This window comes from Dreissena polymorpha, chromosome 7, assembly GCF_020536995.1.
Source record: "Dreissena polymorpha isolate Duluth1 chromosome 7, UMN_Dpol_1.0, whole genome shotgun sequence".
NCBI lineage: Eukaryota > Metazoa > Mollusca > Bivalvia > Myida > Dreissenidae > Dreissena > Dreissena polymorpha.
Window position 1 is genome coordinate 45,855,143 of NC_068361.1, and position 17,710 is coordinate 45,872,852.

Consider the following 17,710-nt stretch of genomic DNA (forward strand, 5'->3'; position numbering starts at 1 on the left):
CTACTGTCCGAGGCCAATGCACATGTGAAGTATCAAGCCAATTTGATGTTTTAATTGTCATTTTCGCTGAGCATTGTTTTTTCTTTTTATTGTCCGCCATCTTGGAATATTTGCGACATGCGTGCAACGAAACCAAAAATCGTAAATGTCCGACTACTTTCGCGACAATTCGAAATTATTCACGTATGGAATAATTCTCGGAATATATCGATGTTGCAATGTTCTACTGACTTACTAAATTTGGAAAAAATGGACTTTTTTATTCAGAAATATCATAATCTGGTAATCTCAAAATAATGTTGTTGTGAAAACTGCAAGTGGGTTACAATTTTTGAAAACAAAAATTTCGCCATGTCTGCTGAAGGATGGGATGCTGGCCTACTTACTGTTGGCTGTGAAGGTGGGATGACAGAACCAAACACTGAGAATGGTTGGCTGTCACTGGGTGTTGGAGTCTCACTCAGGGTGCCACTGAAAAAAAAGTCATTGAGGACTAACACACCACTCAGTGCTGTGAATTTGTGCTAATATTTTCATTTGTTGCACAGAAAAAAGGTGCATCATACTTACAGACATTGTCAAAACTAGGAAAGTAAAAAAATAAAGTATTCCTGTTGCAGTGATAAAATCATTTTTTTTGCCATGGCTGCACACTCTCTTTCATCACTTCTTACACAGAGGATACAGCAGTTTTCCAGCTAATTTCATTTCAATTCCTGCATTGATACATGATCTATCTTATGCAGTCACATGCAGCATGCGCTGGATCACAATTTGCTTAAAATAAGGCATGCAGAATTCGACGCAAGGAGTTTGTAGACTGCCATTTAAACATTTAAGAACTTAATGAGAACACAGAAATGGTCCTGGAAAATACTAGAAAAAATCTCTACTGGTTGCAGAATTTCCAAATGTCAATTGACAATTAATCTTTTATCATATAGACTGTCAACACAGAGTCATCTATACAGACATTAAACCATTTACACATATAGGCTATTAACATTCAATTAAATAGGCTGCAAACATTGAATTATGTACACTTATAGCCCTACCACATTCACATTTTAACCCTTTCCCACTTAGAAGAAAAATGCAAATGGCTATGTGCAAACAGCATAAAAACAGAACAGCCTGCGAGTAACTCGCAGTCTGTTCAGGTTTTATTCTGTTTGCTGCTCATCAGTATCTAAGGGCTGGAGATGAAGCCTTAAAAACTTGAATCTAGTAAGAAAGGTCTTAAATTAAATTTAACTTTCTAAGGGACTGCAAATGCCTGAAAATACATATCTAAGTGGTAAACTGTTGAACATGACTGTATATTCTTCGCTAGCTACTCACTCCATCTGAGTGTCGGTGGTGAAGTGTGCTGACATGAGGGAGGCGTCCACAGAGTGCTCCAGACTGTTGTACATGGCCGGGATGGCTCTATAATAGATAACATGTTGTACATGGCTGGGATGGCTCTATAATAGATAACATGTTGTACATGGCCGGGATGGCTCTATAATAGATAACATGTTGTACATGGCTGGGATGGCTCTATAATAGATAACATGTTGCACATGGCCGGGATGGCTCTATAATAGATAACATGTTGCACATGGCCGGGATGGCTCTATAATAGATAACATGTTGTACATGGCTGGGATGGCTCTATAATAGATAACATGTTGTACATGGCCGGGATGGCTCTATAATAGATAACATGTTGTACATGGCCGGGATGGCTCTATAATAGATAACATGTTGTACATGGCCGGGATGGCTCTATAATAGATAACATGTTGTATATGGCCGGGATGGCTCTATAATAGATAACATGTTGCACATGGCCGGGATGGCTCTATAATAGATAACATGTTGTACATGGCTGGGATGGCTCTATAATAGATAACATGTTGTACATGGCCGGGATGGCTCTATAATAGATAACATGTTGTACATGGCCGGGATGGCTCTATAATAGATAACATCACATTAATATATGAGCAGCGCTCTGGAAAAATGGCGCTTAAAGCATGAACGTCAAGTGTCTGCACAGGCTAATCAGGGACAACACTTTGGACCTTCACTGGATTTTTGTTTTGAAGAGACTTTCTTTAAAAGAAAAATTCAATACAAGCATCAAATGTAATTTCTGATCAGCCTATGCGGACTGTAGAAGCCAATCTGGGACAACAATTTACACATTTGTGTCTTGTTCTGAGAAAACTGGGCTTAATGCTTGTGCGTAAAGTGCCATCCCAGATTAGCCTGTGCAGTCAGCACAGGCTAATCAGGGACGACACTTTCCGCTTTTATGGTATTTTTAGTTTCAAGGAAGTCCCTCCTTACCGAAAATCAAGTTTAGGCGGAAAGTGTCGTTCCTGATTAGCCTGTGTTCACTGCACAGGCTAATCTGGGAGGACACTTTACGCACATGAATTAAGCCCAGTTTTCTCATAATAAGGCAAACTAAGGCTCATACTTAAACCTCATTTTACCAAGCTTAGTAATCACGTTAAAGACTCATGCCCAATATATATCAGGTTCTTTACTTCATTAACACTTGTTAAAAGCAATCACGAGTGTCAATAAATTCCTTAAACATTTAATATATATTATAATCATTTTTACTCAAATGCAATTGACAATTGTTAATTTTTACAAAAAGACAAGACAAAGACGACATATTCACGTGAAATTCTAATGATAAGGATGCTTAAATTACCTCTTTTCTTTGAGCATCTCCTTCTGGTGTTCTGTCAACACCATTTTTTTCTTTGGTGAATACTTGATCACAACAAAATCCTTAAACAAACAGCAGTACTCCATAATAACAATAATATCAAAAGGCAAAAGAACAAACACTTTTTTTTTCAGAAAAAGGACATAACTTAAGTAAGAAAAAGAACGTTTCACAGAAATCCTAGCTATACCAACAAACACATAAATAACATTTCATATTAATTGTAATAAAAGAATAGTTCTTATCAATACCAAAGAAGAAAACATCACTTTATCACAGATAACATTACAACCTAGTAGATATGGAATCCACGTAGCAACCAGGAGGTTATGGGTGTGATCCCAACTGTGGGAGAGAGCTTGAGACCCCTACTGTGGGAGAGAGCTTGAGATCCTTCCTTTAACACACCAATTACTGGTTCTACTCAGGAAATGGACTCTAAAGTCTTTCAATCAGCCTCTGGCTTTTGATGCAATCAATTAAAATAAATCGGTTCAAACTCAACCCTTACCCCATCATCAAAGCCATCCAGAGGCCTGAGCTTCTTTTTCACTGACGTTGGCAACATGCCAAGTCCCGGTGAGCCAGGGCTCTTGGCGGGTGAGCGGCTGGGTCGCGGTGACATGGGTTTGTTGAGGAAGCTGCCGTGTTGGATCTTGTGGGGACTAGGCATGCCCGGCAAATGGGGCTCGGGAGCTTGAGTCTGGGTCAACTGACTAACGGGTGTTTCCTCAACAACAACAGTTTCTGCGCCCAAAAATCCTGGCAGCTTCACTGAGGTTTTCGCCTTTACTTTTATGAGGACTGGCCTAAAAGAATTTAGTAATATTTGATATTTATAAAGAGCTTATGATGGCTCAACGATGGTCATTATAAGCCAATGGCAACAAATTATTTATTTTAAGAACATTTGGAAATATTACGCTATATATCAAACAACATAGAATCGACAAAATAAGAAGAATTCTTTCGCAGAAAGGTGAATTCATGACAAAAGTGTTGAGACAGAACAATACAATCTGTAAAAATCTCCACTGACTTCACTGATGTAAGTCAGGGCTCTAATAAGACAAGAAACCGTCGGTGATGGGTGATGCTCCACAAAGTTTTTTTTGTCACAATATTGCACTATATATTCAGATAAAAGGAAACATCTAGTAGTTGGGGGGACAAGAATTGCACTATATGTACAGTTGGAAAATTTCAAAGGGCCATAACTCTGTGAAAAATCATCCGACCAGAACAGGCTGATAATATGCACATCTCCTCTTGGTAGTGAAGCTTCCCATAAAGTTTACTTGAATTCCGGTCATTAATTGCTGAGAAATAGCCCGGACAAAACAAAAATTGTGCACGAACGGACGGACAGACACACGCACGGACAGACGAAGCGGCGACTATATGCTCCCCCAAAATTTTTTTTGGGGGAGCATAAAAATTACAACACATCTAAACATGTGGACTACAAAATTTGTACTTGCTTTCACAGATAATTTTTGCCTTCAAAGGTTTAAAAAAGACCTGTTTTCAGAGGTTGTTGATAAGTAAAATCCTTAAAACCTTGAATAAAACTTACCTTAAAAATGCAACTACAAGAAAAATCCTGAAATTCTTAAATGCAACTTACCCCAAAGATTCTGGATACTGCAACAACATCAAAAATCATGAAATTCTTGAATAAAGCTTACCTCAATGATTCAGGATAATGCAAGGAAGATGACGCCTTAGCAAATGTCGAGGTCCACAGTGACATCGTGAGATTCTTGATTTGCCGTCTGCTGTGCAGAAACGTGGCTTCCAGAAGGGGAGACACCTTCTGGAGTAGCTCGTCATCAATCAGCCCAGTGTAGCGGCTCTGGATGGCCGTAGTCAGGTCTTGCCACAATGTTTCCAGCTGCAGAACGAAAATAATTGTATTGCATATGTTTGTATTCTGTACGTGTTTATTTCTATTATATATTATATATATTTATTTATTTATTGGTAAAGATCAAAATTATTACAACCATACAGTTATAGTTAATGTAAATAGCAAAAGTATCACAAATATATCTGTTGAAACAAATATACTAAATGGTAGATACTTAATTATATACAGTTAAACAAGAGATGTGTTTGTCAGAAACACAATGCCCCCTATTGCGCCGCTTTGAAATAAAATTTCAATATATCATTTGGCAGGTTTGGAAATTATCTCCCTTTTAAAGCTTATTACTTCCATTGGATTGTATTTTTTGACTTTTGATCTTGAAGGATGACCTTGACCTTTCACCACACAAAATGTGCAGCTTCATTAGATACACATGCATGCCAAATATTAAGTTGCTATCTTCAATATTGCAAAAGTAATGGCCAATGTTAAAGTTTTCGGACGGACGCACAGACAGACTGACAGTTCAACTGCTAGCAATAATTCAGGTTCCAATAAAAGTTTCCAATAAGATTCACTATTCACTATGTTCAAAATTTGTAAAGTTCATGTGACACAAGTCCAAACATCTACTTCTTGGAGACAAAACTATCATAACTCTACTTATAATTAAAAAAAAAATTAAATATAAAGCAATGAACATTCAAATACTGATTAATATTATGACATAATAGAAAAGCCAAATCATAATAATCCCATTCTGTGAAAGTGGGGACAGAAAAATCAATATAATCATTTTTCAGTGTGAGCGTTAGCTCACACTTATGTTACAGACCATATTTTGCAAATCAGTATGTAAGGCTTAGGTACGGTATGGGAGACAACCCCACTGCCCGTTTTAGCAGACGACACCTGCCATTCTCGCAGAGTTGTCGTTCGTGCCTCAACATAAATGTGAATGTGATGAACAGCTGTGTATTGTTACACTGCAGAGGGGTTTATATGACTCATAGTGTTTTACAGCTTGTACAACGAGATTGGCCAGTCTGGTGTTTATCATTGAAATCTGTACATATTGGCTGCTTTCAGGGAAAACGGGGCTTAAACATGTCAAATAAGATTAGCCTGTGCATACTGATTAGCCAGTGCAATGCGCACGAGCTAATCAAAGACGACATTTTACAACAGCGAACACGTACAGTGCTTTCAGCGCTTTTATTTTTTTAATTGGTCACATGTCAGGATTACCTTCTGCTGAAAAGAGTTGTTGAACACTTTCACTGAAGTTTTCTTGGAGGCATCAGAAAGCAGCTCTCCGATTGGCTGAGCCAGTTGACCAATCAGATTGAAGATGACATTGGAGGATGTCACATGGCTGAACAATAAGCAGAAGGTGTCAACCAGGACATTAAGAGAGTTCTGAAGTCCGGTACCAGACGCTTTCTGAAAATAGAACAATTAACTTCAACTCTGACACAAACGTGACAAATACTTCCTGCGCTGCTTTTTCAGCTTTCAAATAACTCAGGAATATGTGTATCACTGGGAATAAATGTGTTAGCACAGTGCACATCATGTTGATGACATATTAAAAGTTTCAATTGAAATAATTTTAGCTCCACAAGGTTATGCAGAAAACCAACCATCCAACCAAGTGACACTATGTGGAATGCATGTACCATTTATAAACAACTGACTTTGAAATTTAGCTCAACCCACGCTGCACAAAAACCTATAAGACAATGAACAAAGTTTTTTTGTTATATGATGTGTTTGTCAAAAACTGGAAGTCATATAAGAGGATCATGAAATAATGTGCAATTGCTTGCCAATCAAATTTACACCCATCCCACTATTGGTCCATTCAAATCCTATACTGACAAGAAGCAATATCACGTCTGATCAATTGTAAGCATGGTATAACAAACTAGGCGAGTTGTGTAATAGATATGGAGATAATCATGCAACCAGGAAAACATTCATTTAAATTTAACATTAGGTACAGAACAAGAAATCTGTATTAAATAGACAGAAGATGTTTGTATGCCTACGGTAACAGTGTGATATGTTTTTTTCAGTACAGGCAGAAAATAAATATTCTCACAAATTCCTGCTTGCACTTTTCCTGCGTTAGATACTCAACTGAAAATTTTGAAGCCATTAGACAAGTGATAGTAAATTACCCCTAACCTCCTTACAAGAGCACCGCCTTGCGGGTGCAGACCGCTCATCTATTTTCTTTTTAAAGGTGAAGGGACTCTCATTTTCAATCACAAAGGAGGAGTGGAGTGAAGAGGGGTGTATAGTGTGGGGTTGTGGACATTTATTACATTATCTTCCAAAAAAGCGAAAAAAAAAAAAAAAAAAAAATCGGGGGGGGGGGGGGGGGGGGGGGGGGGGTGGGGGTTTGGGTGCGATGGTTGGACGGTATTTCAAACATAACCGTTTAAAATAAAAAAATCAAAAAAAAAATTGGGGGGGGGTGGGGGGGGTGGGGTGGGGGTATAGTGTGAGGGTGCGGTGGTCATTTGTGAGATGATCTTAAAAAAAAAAAAAAAAAAAAAAATTAGGGGGGGAGGGGGGAGGGGGGGAGGGCACGGGGGATGGTTTGGGTGAAGTCTATTGTGGTATGTCAGGTAAGAGTAGTTTCATCAAAGTATCAATCAAATCTAATCATAAATAAAGAAGTTATGGCAATTTTAGCAAAATTTAATAATTTGACCTTGAGAGTCAAGGTCATTCAAAGGTCAAAGTAAAATTCAAGTTGCCAGGTACAGTAACCTCATGATAGCATGTAAGTATTTGAAGTTTGAAAGCAATAGCCTTGATACTTCGAGTGGATCGAAACACAAAATTTAACCATATATTAAAAGTTACTAAGTCAAAAAAGGGCCATAATTCCGTAACAATGACAACCAGAGTTATGCAACTTGTCCTTTTACTGTACCCTTATGATAGTTTGTGAGTGTTCCAAGTATGAAAGCAATATCTATGATACCTAAGGGGTAAAGTGGACCAAAACATAAATCTTAAGCAAATTTTCAATTTTCTAAGTATAAAGGGCCCATAATTCCGTCCAAATGCCAGTCAGAGTTACATAACTTTGCCTGCACCGTCCCCTTATGATAGTTAGTAAATCTTGCAAGTATGAAAGCAATAGCTTTGATACTGTAGGAATAAAGTGGACCTAAACACAAAACTTAATCAAATTTTCAATTTTCTAAGTATAAAAAGGGCACATAATTCTGTCAAAATGCCAGTCAGAGTTACATTACTTTGCCTGCACAGTCCCCTCATGATAGTTAGTAAGTGTTGCAAGTATGAAAGCAATAGCTTTGATGCTTAAGGAATAAAATGGACCTAAACACAATACTTAACCAAAATTGTCAATTTTCTAAGTATAAAAAGGGCACATAATTCTGTCAAAATGCATGCCAGAGTTATCTAACTTTGCCTGCCCAGTCCCCTCATGATAGTAAGTAAGTGTACCAAGTTTGAATGCAATAGCATTGATACTTACTGAGAAAAGTGGAACTAAACGCAAAACTTAACCAAAATTTTCAATTTTTTAAGTATAAAAAGGGCACATAATTCTGTCAAAATGCACGCCAGAGTTATCTAACTTTGCCTGTCCAGTCCCCTCATGATAGATAGTAAGTGTACCAAGTTTGAATGCAATAGCATTGATACTTTCTGAGAAAAGTGGACCTAAACGCAAAACTTAACCGGACGCCGACGCCAACGCCAACGCCAACGCCGACGCCGACGCCAAGGTGATGACAATAGCTCATAATTTTTTTTCAAAAAATAGATGAGCTAAAAATGAACACCTGGAAAAACTGGGCTTAATGCACGTTGGTAAACTTTTATCCCCGATAAGCCTGTGCAGTTCACGCAGGCTAATCTGGGAGGAAATTTCTGCTTATATGGTATTTTTCGTTGAAAGGAAATCTCTTAACAAAATTTTGGCCAAAAGTGTTGTCCCCTGATAAGCCTGTACGGACTGCACAGGCTAATCTGAGACAACACTTTAGGCACATTTATGAAGGCCAGTTTTCTTAGCACGAGGCCTGACCATTCTTACATACCTTGCCATGTTCTGTCTCACTGACAAGTTTCAGGACCTGTGTTTGTAGCAAAGCAAGCAGGTGTACAACAGAGTGGATGTTCTCTAGCACTGATTGTTGCTTCTTCTTTGGTGTGCGCTTGACTGGGCTTGCAGCTGGAATGGAAAGTCTCCACACTCGAGAACAAATCACAGAGGCAAAAACATGCTGGTAGTATGCAAACCTACTTTAGGTATTGGTTGAAATCTATCCCTGAGACAAGCCTTTTCCTGGTTGTATTTGGATAGGGATTTTTTTTTTTCGTGAAAAGACCACTGATTTAGGAAAAAATAATTCAATATAACTCTTACTAATAATTCAAATTTTAATAACAATATTATTAATTATATACTCAGAGATTTAATTCTTTGAGTACTTTTGTGCTTTGAAAAACGGAACACCCAGAATAAAACCCATTTGTTTGGTATGGTGAGTACTAACCAAACTAAAAACCCTTTCCCCCATAAGAAGCCAAGTGAAAATGGATTTTGCAACCAGCATAAAACCAGAACAGCCTGCGAGTAACTCGCAGTCTGTTCAGGTTGTATGCTGTTTGCTGCTCATCAGTATCCAAGGGTTGGAAATGAAAGCCTTTAAAATTTGAATCTAGTAAGAAAGGTTTTTAATTTAATGCAACATTCTTATTGACAACAAATGCGTCAAAATACCTATTCAAGTGGTAAAGGGTTAAATTTTAGAGTGGTCTCATGCTGAGGGGGGATACTGGAGTACCAGAAGATACAGCTGTCTGGTAAAGTTACCACCAGCCTTACATAAATTGAGAGTGGGCATTAACCCCAGGTCATCCAGTTAATAATTGTGTAAACCAAACACTTAACGCAAACCTGATGGTCTCAGGACAAGTCGGCCTTTAATTGTGCCTCAAATACTAGTTTACCGGGCATAAACAGTCAGGGTTGTCATTATGATTGTGAACAAAGGATTATTTTGGAATAGTAACCGATTCGGCCGGGGGGTCAAGGGCAAGGTCCTGGTAGGGAGGTCAGGCGGGCAAAGCCCCATGACTGAAAACGAATTCTAGACATTTTAAGGACAAAATACTGCTATTCTCAGTGCATAAAAAGTTTAAATGAGGTCTAAAATGAATTTAAAAAAATTAAGATTTTCACATTTTTAGTATACTGTACAATGTAAAAACATATTATATTGATAGATCTTTGCATGTTCCAATTCTATCCATTACCCGATAATCCAGTATTATTACGATTTCTTTTTTTCAAAACCAAATTACGGCCAATATTGACGATGAATGTCATCCGCCATTTAACCCAAGTGCGTATACAAATTGAATTGTGGGATTGGGAAATTCCCATTGAACATGCGTGAATCACCTGACGCGATTTGAGAGCATTGAGAACCGTTTATATTTAGTAATTACGACAAATCAACGACTCAAACTAAACTGTTACATGTACCTTTTTTCAGCAAAGTTTGCGAAAGTGAATTTCTGAGAATAAAAACGCGTCTTTCTTTAAATTTCAGCGAGTACTTTTCATTCCGGATCGTGAAATAACTTGTCAGGTCATTCATGCATGTAGACCTATATGTATGCATACGCTATAGTTTGGCAATCTCAAAACACGTTATTTACCTAATTATTACATTATGTGTTATGACCATTTGTATAACAAAATGCATTATTTAATTGAAGTATTTTCAAATGCATATAATTAAATGTGTTATCCGAAATCATTTTCAGATTTCATTATTCACAGAAAATTAAGAAAATTCTAGCAACAGAGACACATTTCTCGTGTTTTTCATGTACAGATGAAAATCATGCCAAAATTAGACTTCATGTATAACATCACGTCATTCTTCCTCGGGGAAAGTGTGGATTTAACTATTTAGATGCTGAATAACAACTTCGTAGCGCAGAGGTCGCTAATATCTTTTATTTTGGTAGAAAATTGAAGAGAATTTTTTTAATATGTGGAAACCTATTCTCTAACTACAAAAACTAGTTAATTACGCTCTACAGTGCTACATTGGTTGAGATACGGTCAGTAATAATCTGTGAAATGTACAGCTATTTGATACAGTTTCACATGGGGTCGGTGTGTATTCGGCTGCCTGAGCGCTGATTGGTTGACGTGCTTACCAAGAAGAATTTGATTGACAGCTGGAAAAAATTAAAATTGGCCACTCACTGAGAAATTCATTGAAAACAGTAGCTCTTAAGCGGAGTTAATGGACTGACTGAATGACAGTGCGTCGCTCTACTATACTATGGTTATTCCTCGTCAATTATTGTCGGTTTGTGTGATCAAAACTTCTGATCGCAATTTTAAAGATTCAGGAAAAACAACCGATTTTCGGCGATTTTAACCAATGAATTCGATCGGCAATCGCTTAATAATGACAACCTTGAACAGTATCTCAAATAATGATATATATGAGCCTCACTCTGGGGTACAGTGACATACCATATTAGCCAGTGCAGTGACATACCACATTAGCCAGTGCATCCCACACAGGCTTATCAGGTACAGTGACATACCACATTAGCCAGTGCATCCCACACAGGCTTTTCAGGTACAGTGACATACCACATTAGCCAGTGCATCCCACACAGGCTTATCAGGTACAGTGACATACCACATTAGCCAGTGCATCCCACACAGGCTTATTAGGTACAGTGACATACCCAGGGGTGTGATCGAGGCAAAGTCAGAGGGGAGGAAAATTCTGTTGACTGATTTTGACTACGCGAATGGCGCGCATAACGCAATGACAAACATAAAAACAGACATTAAAATAAACAGCTTTTTGAACTTCATGACAATATTTCTTCATAAAAACCTGTTAAACTTCACATTTAACATACTGAGGATGCAAAGTAAACTGTTAAGTAAGTATTTATTGTGATCAATAGCAGCAGTTGTTCAATGTATTGAATTACAGTTAATAGACTAAATATAAACAAACACACTTAAGTGTTCTTCTGGTGTTAATGATGTATTAACTGAGTTAAATTAATATATTTAATTTGTTTACCTTTCAATATCTTGCATTTTACATCTTCACTCAGTTCAAAGCTATTTCAGTTAACTGAACAGCGTGACAAACATAATATAGCAGAATATGCATATGAATCTGATTAAACACAGACCCACAGACATATAAAAATCAAATCATGTTTGTCTATTTCCATGTTCGAACGATACTCTTCTAAATTGTTTTACTTCTCTAGTTGACTAAACTCCAATTTGCAAACACTGGTTTCCGTGACACAAATTTCAGTGGGCACATTTCTTAACAAGAGTTCCGCGGTCGGAGATGACCGCATTGAAGCCGGATTTTTGATTTAAATGACAGGAAAGTACCTTTTGTGTTTTTGTCAATGCAATACTTAAATTACTGAAATATTGTTCAAAGGTCAAAATGAAATGTAAGTACTTTTCAAGGCATGAGCAAACCTTGTGTTATGTTTTGAATGCATGCATATACATGAACAACAATAACATTTAAGGTCACAAATATGAACTTGAATTGACAATTAGGAAAGTTTGATCTCAATTTTTTTATTTTTTAACATTTTTACATTCAAGGTCACGGTGACCTTGACCTTAAAATGACCAGTGGTCATCTACTAGTTCTGGCCAACCTTCATATCAAGTTTGAAGACTCTAGGTCTAAGCATACCAAAGTATTAACAACTTTAACATATTTACATCCAAGGTCACAGTGACCTCGACCTTCAAATGAATGACCTTGAAATGACCAGTGGTCATCTAAGTGTGCTTGCAAACCTTTACGTCAAGTTTGAGATTCTAGGTCCAAGCATACCAAAGTTATAACAATTTTAACATTTTAACATTGAAGGTCACAGTGACCTTGACCTTCAAATGAATGACATTGAAATGAGCAGTGGTGATCTTCTAGTACTGGCCAACCTTTATGTCAAGTTTGAAGACTCTAGGTACAAGCATACCAAAGTTATAACATGGAATAAGAACTTTAACATTTTTACCTACCAAAGTTATAAGAACTTTAACATTTTTACATTCAAGGTCACAGTGACCTTGACCTTAGATGAATGACCTTGAAATGACCAGTGGTCATCTAAGTGTGCTTGCAAACCTTCATGTCAAGTTTGAAGACTCTATGTCCAAGCATACCAAAGTTATAACAATTTTAACATTTTAACATTTAAGGTCACAGTGACCTTGACCTTCAAATGAATGACATTGAAATGACCAGTGGTCATCTTCTAGTACTGGCCAATCTTTATTTCAAGTTTGAAGACTCTAGGTACAAGCATACCAAAGTTATAACATGAAATAAGAACTTTAACATTTTTACATTCAAGGTCACAGTGACCTTGACCTTCAAATGAATGACCTTGAAATGTCCAGTGGTTACTTACTAGTTCTGGCCAACCTTCATGTCAAGTTTCAAGACTCTAGGTCCAAGCATACCAAAGTTATAACAACTTTAACATTTTTACATTCAAGGTCACAGTGACCTTGACCTTCAAATGAATGACCTTGAAATGTCCAGTGGTTACTTACTAGTTCTGGCCAACCTTCATGTCAAGTTTCAAGACTCTAGGTCCAAGCATACCAAAGTTATAACAACTTTAACATTTTTATATTGAAGGTCACAGTGACCTTCACCTTCAAATGAATGACCTTGAAATGACCAGTGGTCATCTGTTAATCCTGGCCAACCTTCATGTCAAGTTTGAAGACTCTAGGTCCAAGCATACCAAAGTTATACCATGAAATAAGAACTTTAACATTTTTACATTCAAGGTCACAGTGACCTTGACCTTCAAATGAATGACCTTGAAATGACCAGTGGTTACTAACTAGTTATGGCCAACCTTCATGTCAAGTTTCAAGACTCTAGGTCCAAGCATACCAAAGTTATAACAACTTTAACATTTTTTATATTGAAGGTCACAGTGACCTTGACCTTCAAATGAATGACCTTGAAATGACCAGTGGTCATCTGTTAATCCTGGCCAACCTTCATGTCAAGTTTGAAGACTCTAGGTCCAAGCATACCAAAGTTATACCATGAAATAAGAACTTTAACATTTTCGAGCACGCCGCCCGCCCCCCCCGCCCGCCCCCCCGCCCCCCCGCCCGCCCGACAACATCAATCTATAAGCCGAGATTTTTTCGAAAAAAATCCGGCTAATAACAACATATGTGTTGCTTGTATCTAAAACGTGGTCTTTTTTTTGACAAACACATTTCATTATTCCTATCAGACTAGGTGATGTCAGTCGTTTATTCGATTGCTATTTGTTATTTCAATAATCTTAATTTTCTCTTCACAACGGCGCCATTTGCAAACAAATCACAGAGCGCATTTTAAGAACACGATTTTAATTGGAAGATTGGGAAACGACAGCCAATTATATGGCTCGTTTTAAAAATGCTTAGGCAGAATCTACCAGTGTAAAATGCGGAGAGATTTCGCGGGTCGCGGATATTTCGGTGGTAGCCCCTCTCCCCCACATTTTTTAAAACGAATTTACGCAAATGTCACAAGTGACATTCGGGACAACCCGATCTGCGGAAATCCGCGGAAAAATCACACCCCTGATACCACATTAGCCAGTGCATCCCACACAGGCTTATCAGGTACAGTGACATACCACATTAGCCAGTGCATCCCACACAGGCTTATCAGGTACAGTGACATACCACATTAGCCAGTGCATCCCACACAGGCTTATCAGGCACAGTGACATACCACATTAGCCAGTGCATCCCACACAGGCTTATCAGGTACAGTGACATACCACATTAGCCAGTGCATCCCACACAGGCTTATCAGGTACAGTGACATACCACATTAGCCAGTGCATCCCACACAGGCTTATCAGGTACAGTGACATACCACATTAGCCAGTGCATCCCACACAGGCTTATCAGGCACAACACTTTCTACTTTTACATAATTTTTTGTTTGAAGGAAGTCTGCTCTAAACAAAATCCAGTCTAGGTGGCAAGGGTCATCACTGATTAGCCTGTACAGACAGGGCCCTCAATCTATCAAATCTGCCGCCGAATTTCGGTTGCAGTCCCCCACCTGAAAAGTATACTTTTTTCCCCTTTTGGGGGGAAAAATTCCCCCTAAAAAAAAAAAAAAAAAAAAAAAAAAATATTTTTTTTTTAATAGAAAAATGTGTCTCATGATTATTATATCTCAATTCTATTTCAATTTAATCTTTTCAAACATACTAAATTATGAAAAATGCAATGAATATAGTGCAAACATGTACAAATGAAATAATGAGAGAGTAAGTAAAACAAGAGGGCCATGATGGCCCTGAATCGCTCACCTGACTCATTAAGATCAGATGAAAACTATGACCTCTTTTGTCTACACAATGTTTTTCTATGATTTGACCTAGTGACCTAGCTCCTGACTCTAAATGACCCAAATACAATCCCAATCCAGATTTCATCAAGATAAACATTCTGACCACAGTTCATAAATATTGGATGAAAACTGTGACCTCTATTGTCAACACAAGGTTTTTCTATTTATTTGACCTAGATTTTTACCCCCAGATGACCCAAATACAATCCCACCCAGATTTCATCAAGAATTCTGACCAAATTTCATAAAGGTTGGATGAAAACTGTGATCTCTAATGTCTACACAAGGTTTTTCTATTATTTGACCTAGTGACCTAGTTTTTGACCCCAGATGACCCAAATAAAATCCCAACCCAGATTTCATCAAGATAAACATTCTGACCAAATTTCATAAAGATTGGATGAAAACTGTGACCTCTATAGTCTACAGAAGGTTGTTCTATTATTTGACCTAGTGACCTTGTTTTTGACCCCAGATGACCCAAATACAATCCCAAACCGGATTTCATCAAGATAAACATTTTGACCAAATTTCATCAAGATTGGATGCAAACTGTGACCTCTACTGTCTACACAAACAAATTGTTGACGGACGGACACACGCAGGCACGCACAACGGACGCCGGACATCACACGATCACATAAGCTCACCGTGTCACTTCATGACAGGTGACCTAAAAATATGTGTCGGAAATAAACATGAACAGTTGTGGTTAAAATCCCATAGAAACAAGGGCTGTTAGTAAAACATGCATGCCCCCCTATATGGGCAATAAGTTGTAGTAGCAGCCATTGTGTGAATACGTTTTTTGTCACTGTGAATGGTGGTGGTGGTGGTGGTGGTGGTGGTGGTGGTGGTGGTGGTGGTGTAGTAGTAGTAGTAGTAGTAGTAGTAGTAGTAGTAGTAGTAGTAGTAGTAGTAGTAATAGTAGTTGTAGTAGTAGTAGTAGTAGTAGTAGTAGTAGTAGTAGTAGTAGTAGTAGTCGTAGTAGTAGAAGAAGTAGTAGTAGTAGTAGTAGAAGTAGTAGTCGTAGTCGTAGTAGTAGTAGTAGTAGTAGTAGAAGTAGTAGTAGTAGTAGTAGTAGTAGTAGTAGTCGTAGTAGTAGTAGTAGTAGTCGTGGTGGTCGTAGTAGTAGTAGTAGTAGTAGTGGTAGTAGTCGTAGTAGTAGTAGTAGTAGTAGTGGTAAAAGTAGTAGTAGTAGTTGCAGTAGTAGTAGAAGTGGTGGTGGTGGTGGTGGTGGTAGTAGTAGAACTAGTAGTAGTAGTACTAGTAGTAGTAGTAGAGTAATAGTAGTAGTAGTAGTAGTAGTAGTAGTAGTAGTAGTAGTAGTAGTAGTAGTAGTAGTAGTAGTAGTAGTAGAAGTAGAAGTAGAGTAGTGTAGTAGTAGTAGAAGTAGTAGTAGTAGTAGTAGTAGTAGTAGAAGTAGTAGTAGTAGTAGTAGTAGTAGTAGTAGTAGTAGTAGTAGTAGTAGTAGTAGTAGTAGTAGTAGCAGTAGCAGAAGCAGTAGCAGCATTACAAGACCAATACTTAAGAATGATCAAATGGGAAAAGGTTAACCTAGCACTGGCAGTAAATATGGGGCTCATTTACAGGTCAGATTTGGAATCTCTGCTGTAAAATGAGATTTTGAATGAATTAAAGGGAGGCAAATCTGTAATAAAAAGAACATGCATAAACCGTAGTTGTTTCCCTTGTTTGAACCATGCTAAATCCTTACAAGTTTGGAAAGAATTGGATGAAAAATTTGGACTTTATTGCATAAACACCATTTTCTCAATTCAAGGGGAGGTAATTCTGTACTTCATGGACCAATAATGCTCATTTTTTGTAGGGTTCGTGTCCTCATTGATATAAAGACACTGTGCAAATTTGGAAAGGATCGGACAAAAAATGTGGAAGATTTTTGAAAGTTTTCACAAAATAGGCAAAAACGAATAAACATGCAAAGTTCAACGAGCTCCTGCGGCCATGTTTTTTGACGAATCAAATTTCTTTGAACAACTTTTTCAGGGGAGCCTTCAAAGGTCATCCCTGTGAAATTTTGTGAAAATCTGATGAGCGGTTTCTGACAAGAAGATTTTTTAAGGTTTTTACCATATATGGTCATGGCGGCCATCTTGGTTATGTGATCAAATTTTTTTAAACAATTTTTTTGTCCCATGACCTAGGGATGCTCCACATGAAATTTAGTTGAAATTGGCTCAATGGTTTAGTAGAAGAAGATGTTTACAAATTGTTTACAGACAGACAGACAGACAGACAGACGGACGGCCGGACGCTGAGTGATCACAATAGCTCACCCCAAGCTAAAAATCCCCCAAAAAGGGAAACGCCGCGAAAATTCCCCCTCCTAAGGGCTGCCGACCCCTTCCCCCAAAGTAGTGTGAGGGCCCTGACAGACTGCACAGGCTAATCTGGCCAGACCACTTTAATCACATGCATTAAGCCCCGTTTATTAAGAAAGAGGCTCAAATGTATCCAACTTACAGATGTTGAAAGTTGACTGGTTCCCCAGAGATGGGAAGTCAAAGCCAGAAACCATCGATTGGCACATCTGCACCAACATGTCCACCTGGTTACTATCCTGTAAATGTAACAAGGGTTACTGTAACACGAGACTGTGATTTTGAGAGCGGAATA

General features: G+C 38.0%; 1 protein-coding gene across 2 annotated transcripts in view; it reads right to left on the bottom strand.

Moving 5' to 3' along the window:
* The window catches only part of LOC127839208 (telomere-associated protein RIF1-like), a 73,038-nt gene that overhangs the window by 15,612 nt on the left and 39,716 nt on the right, over positions 1–17,710 (bottom strand). For both annotated transcript variants that reach the window (XM_052367481.1, XM_052367480.1), the window contains exons 18-25: positions 17,558–17,654; positions 8,690–8,823; positions 5,850–6,044; positions 4,420–4,625; positions 3,243–3,540; positions 2,714–2,793; positions 1,342–1,428; positions 387–471 (exon numbers count right to left, since the gene is read on the bottom strand). In XM_052367481.1, coding sequence (XP_052223441.1) covers positions 387–471; positions 1,342–1,428; positions 2,714–2,793; positions 3,243–3,540; positions 4,420–4,625; positions 5,850–6,044; positions 8,690–8,823; positions 17,558–17,654 — 1,182 coding nt within the window. The remainder of the gene's footprint in view (positions 1–386; positions 472–1,341; positions 1,429–2,713; positions 2,794–3,242; positions 3,541–4,419; positions 4,626–5,849; positions 6,045–8,689; positions 8,824–17,557; positions 17,655–17,710) is intronic.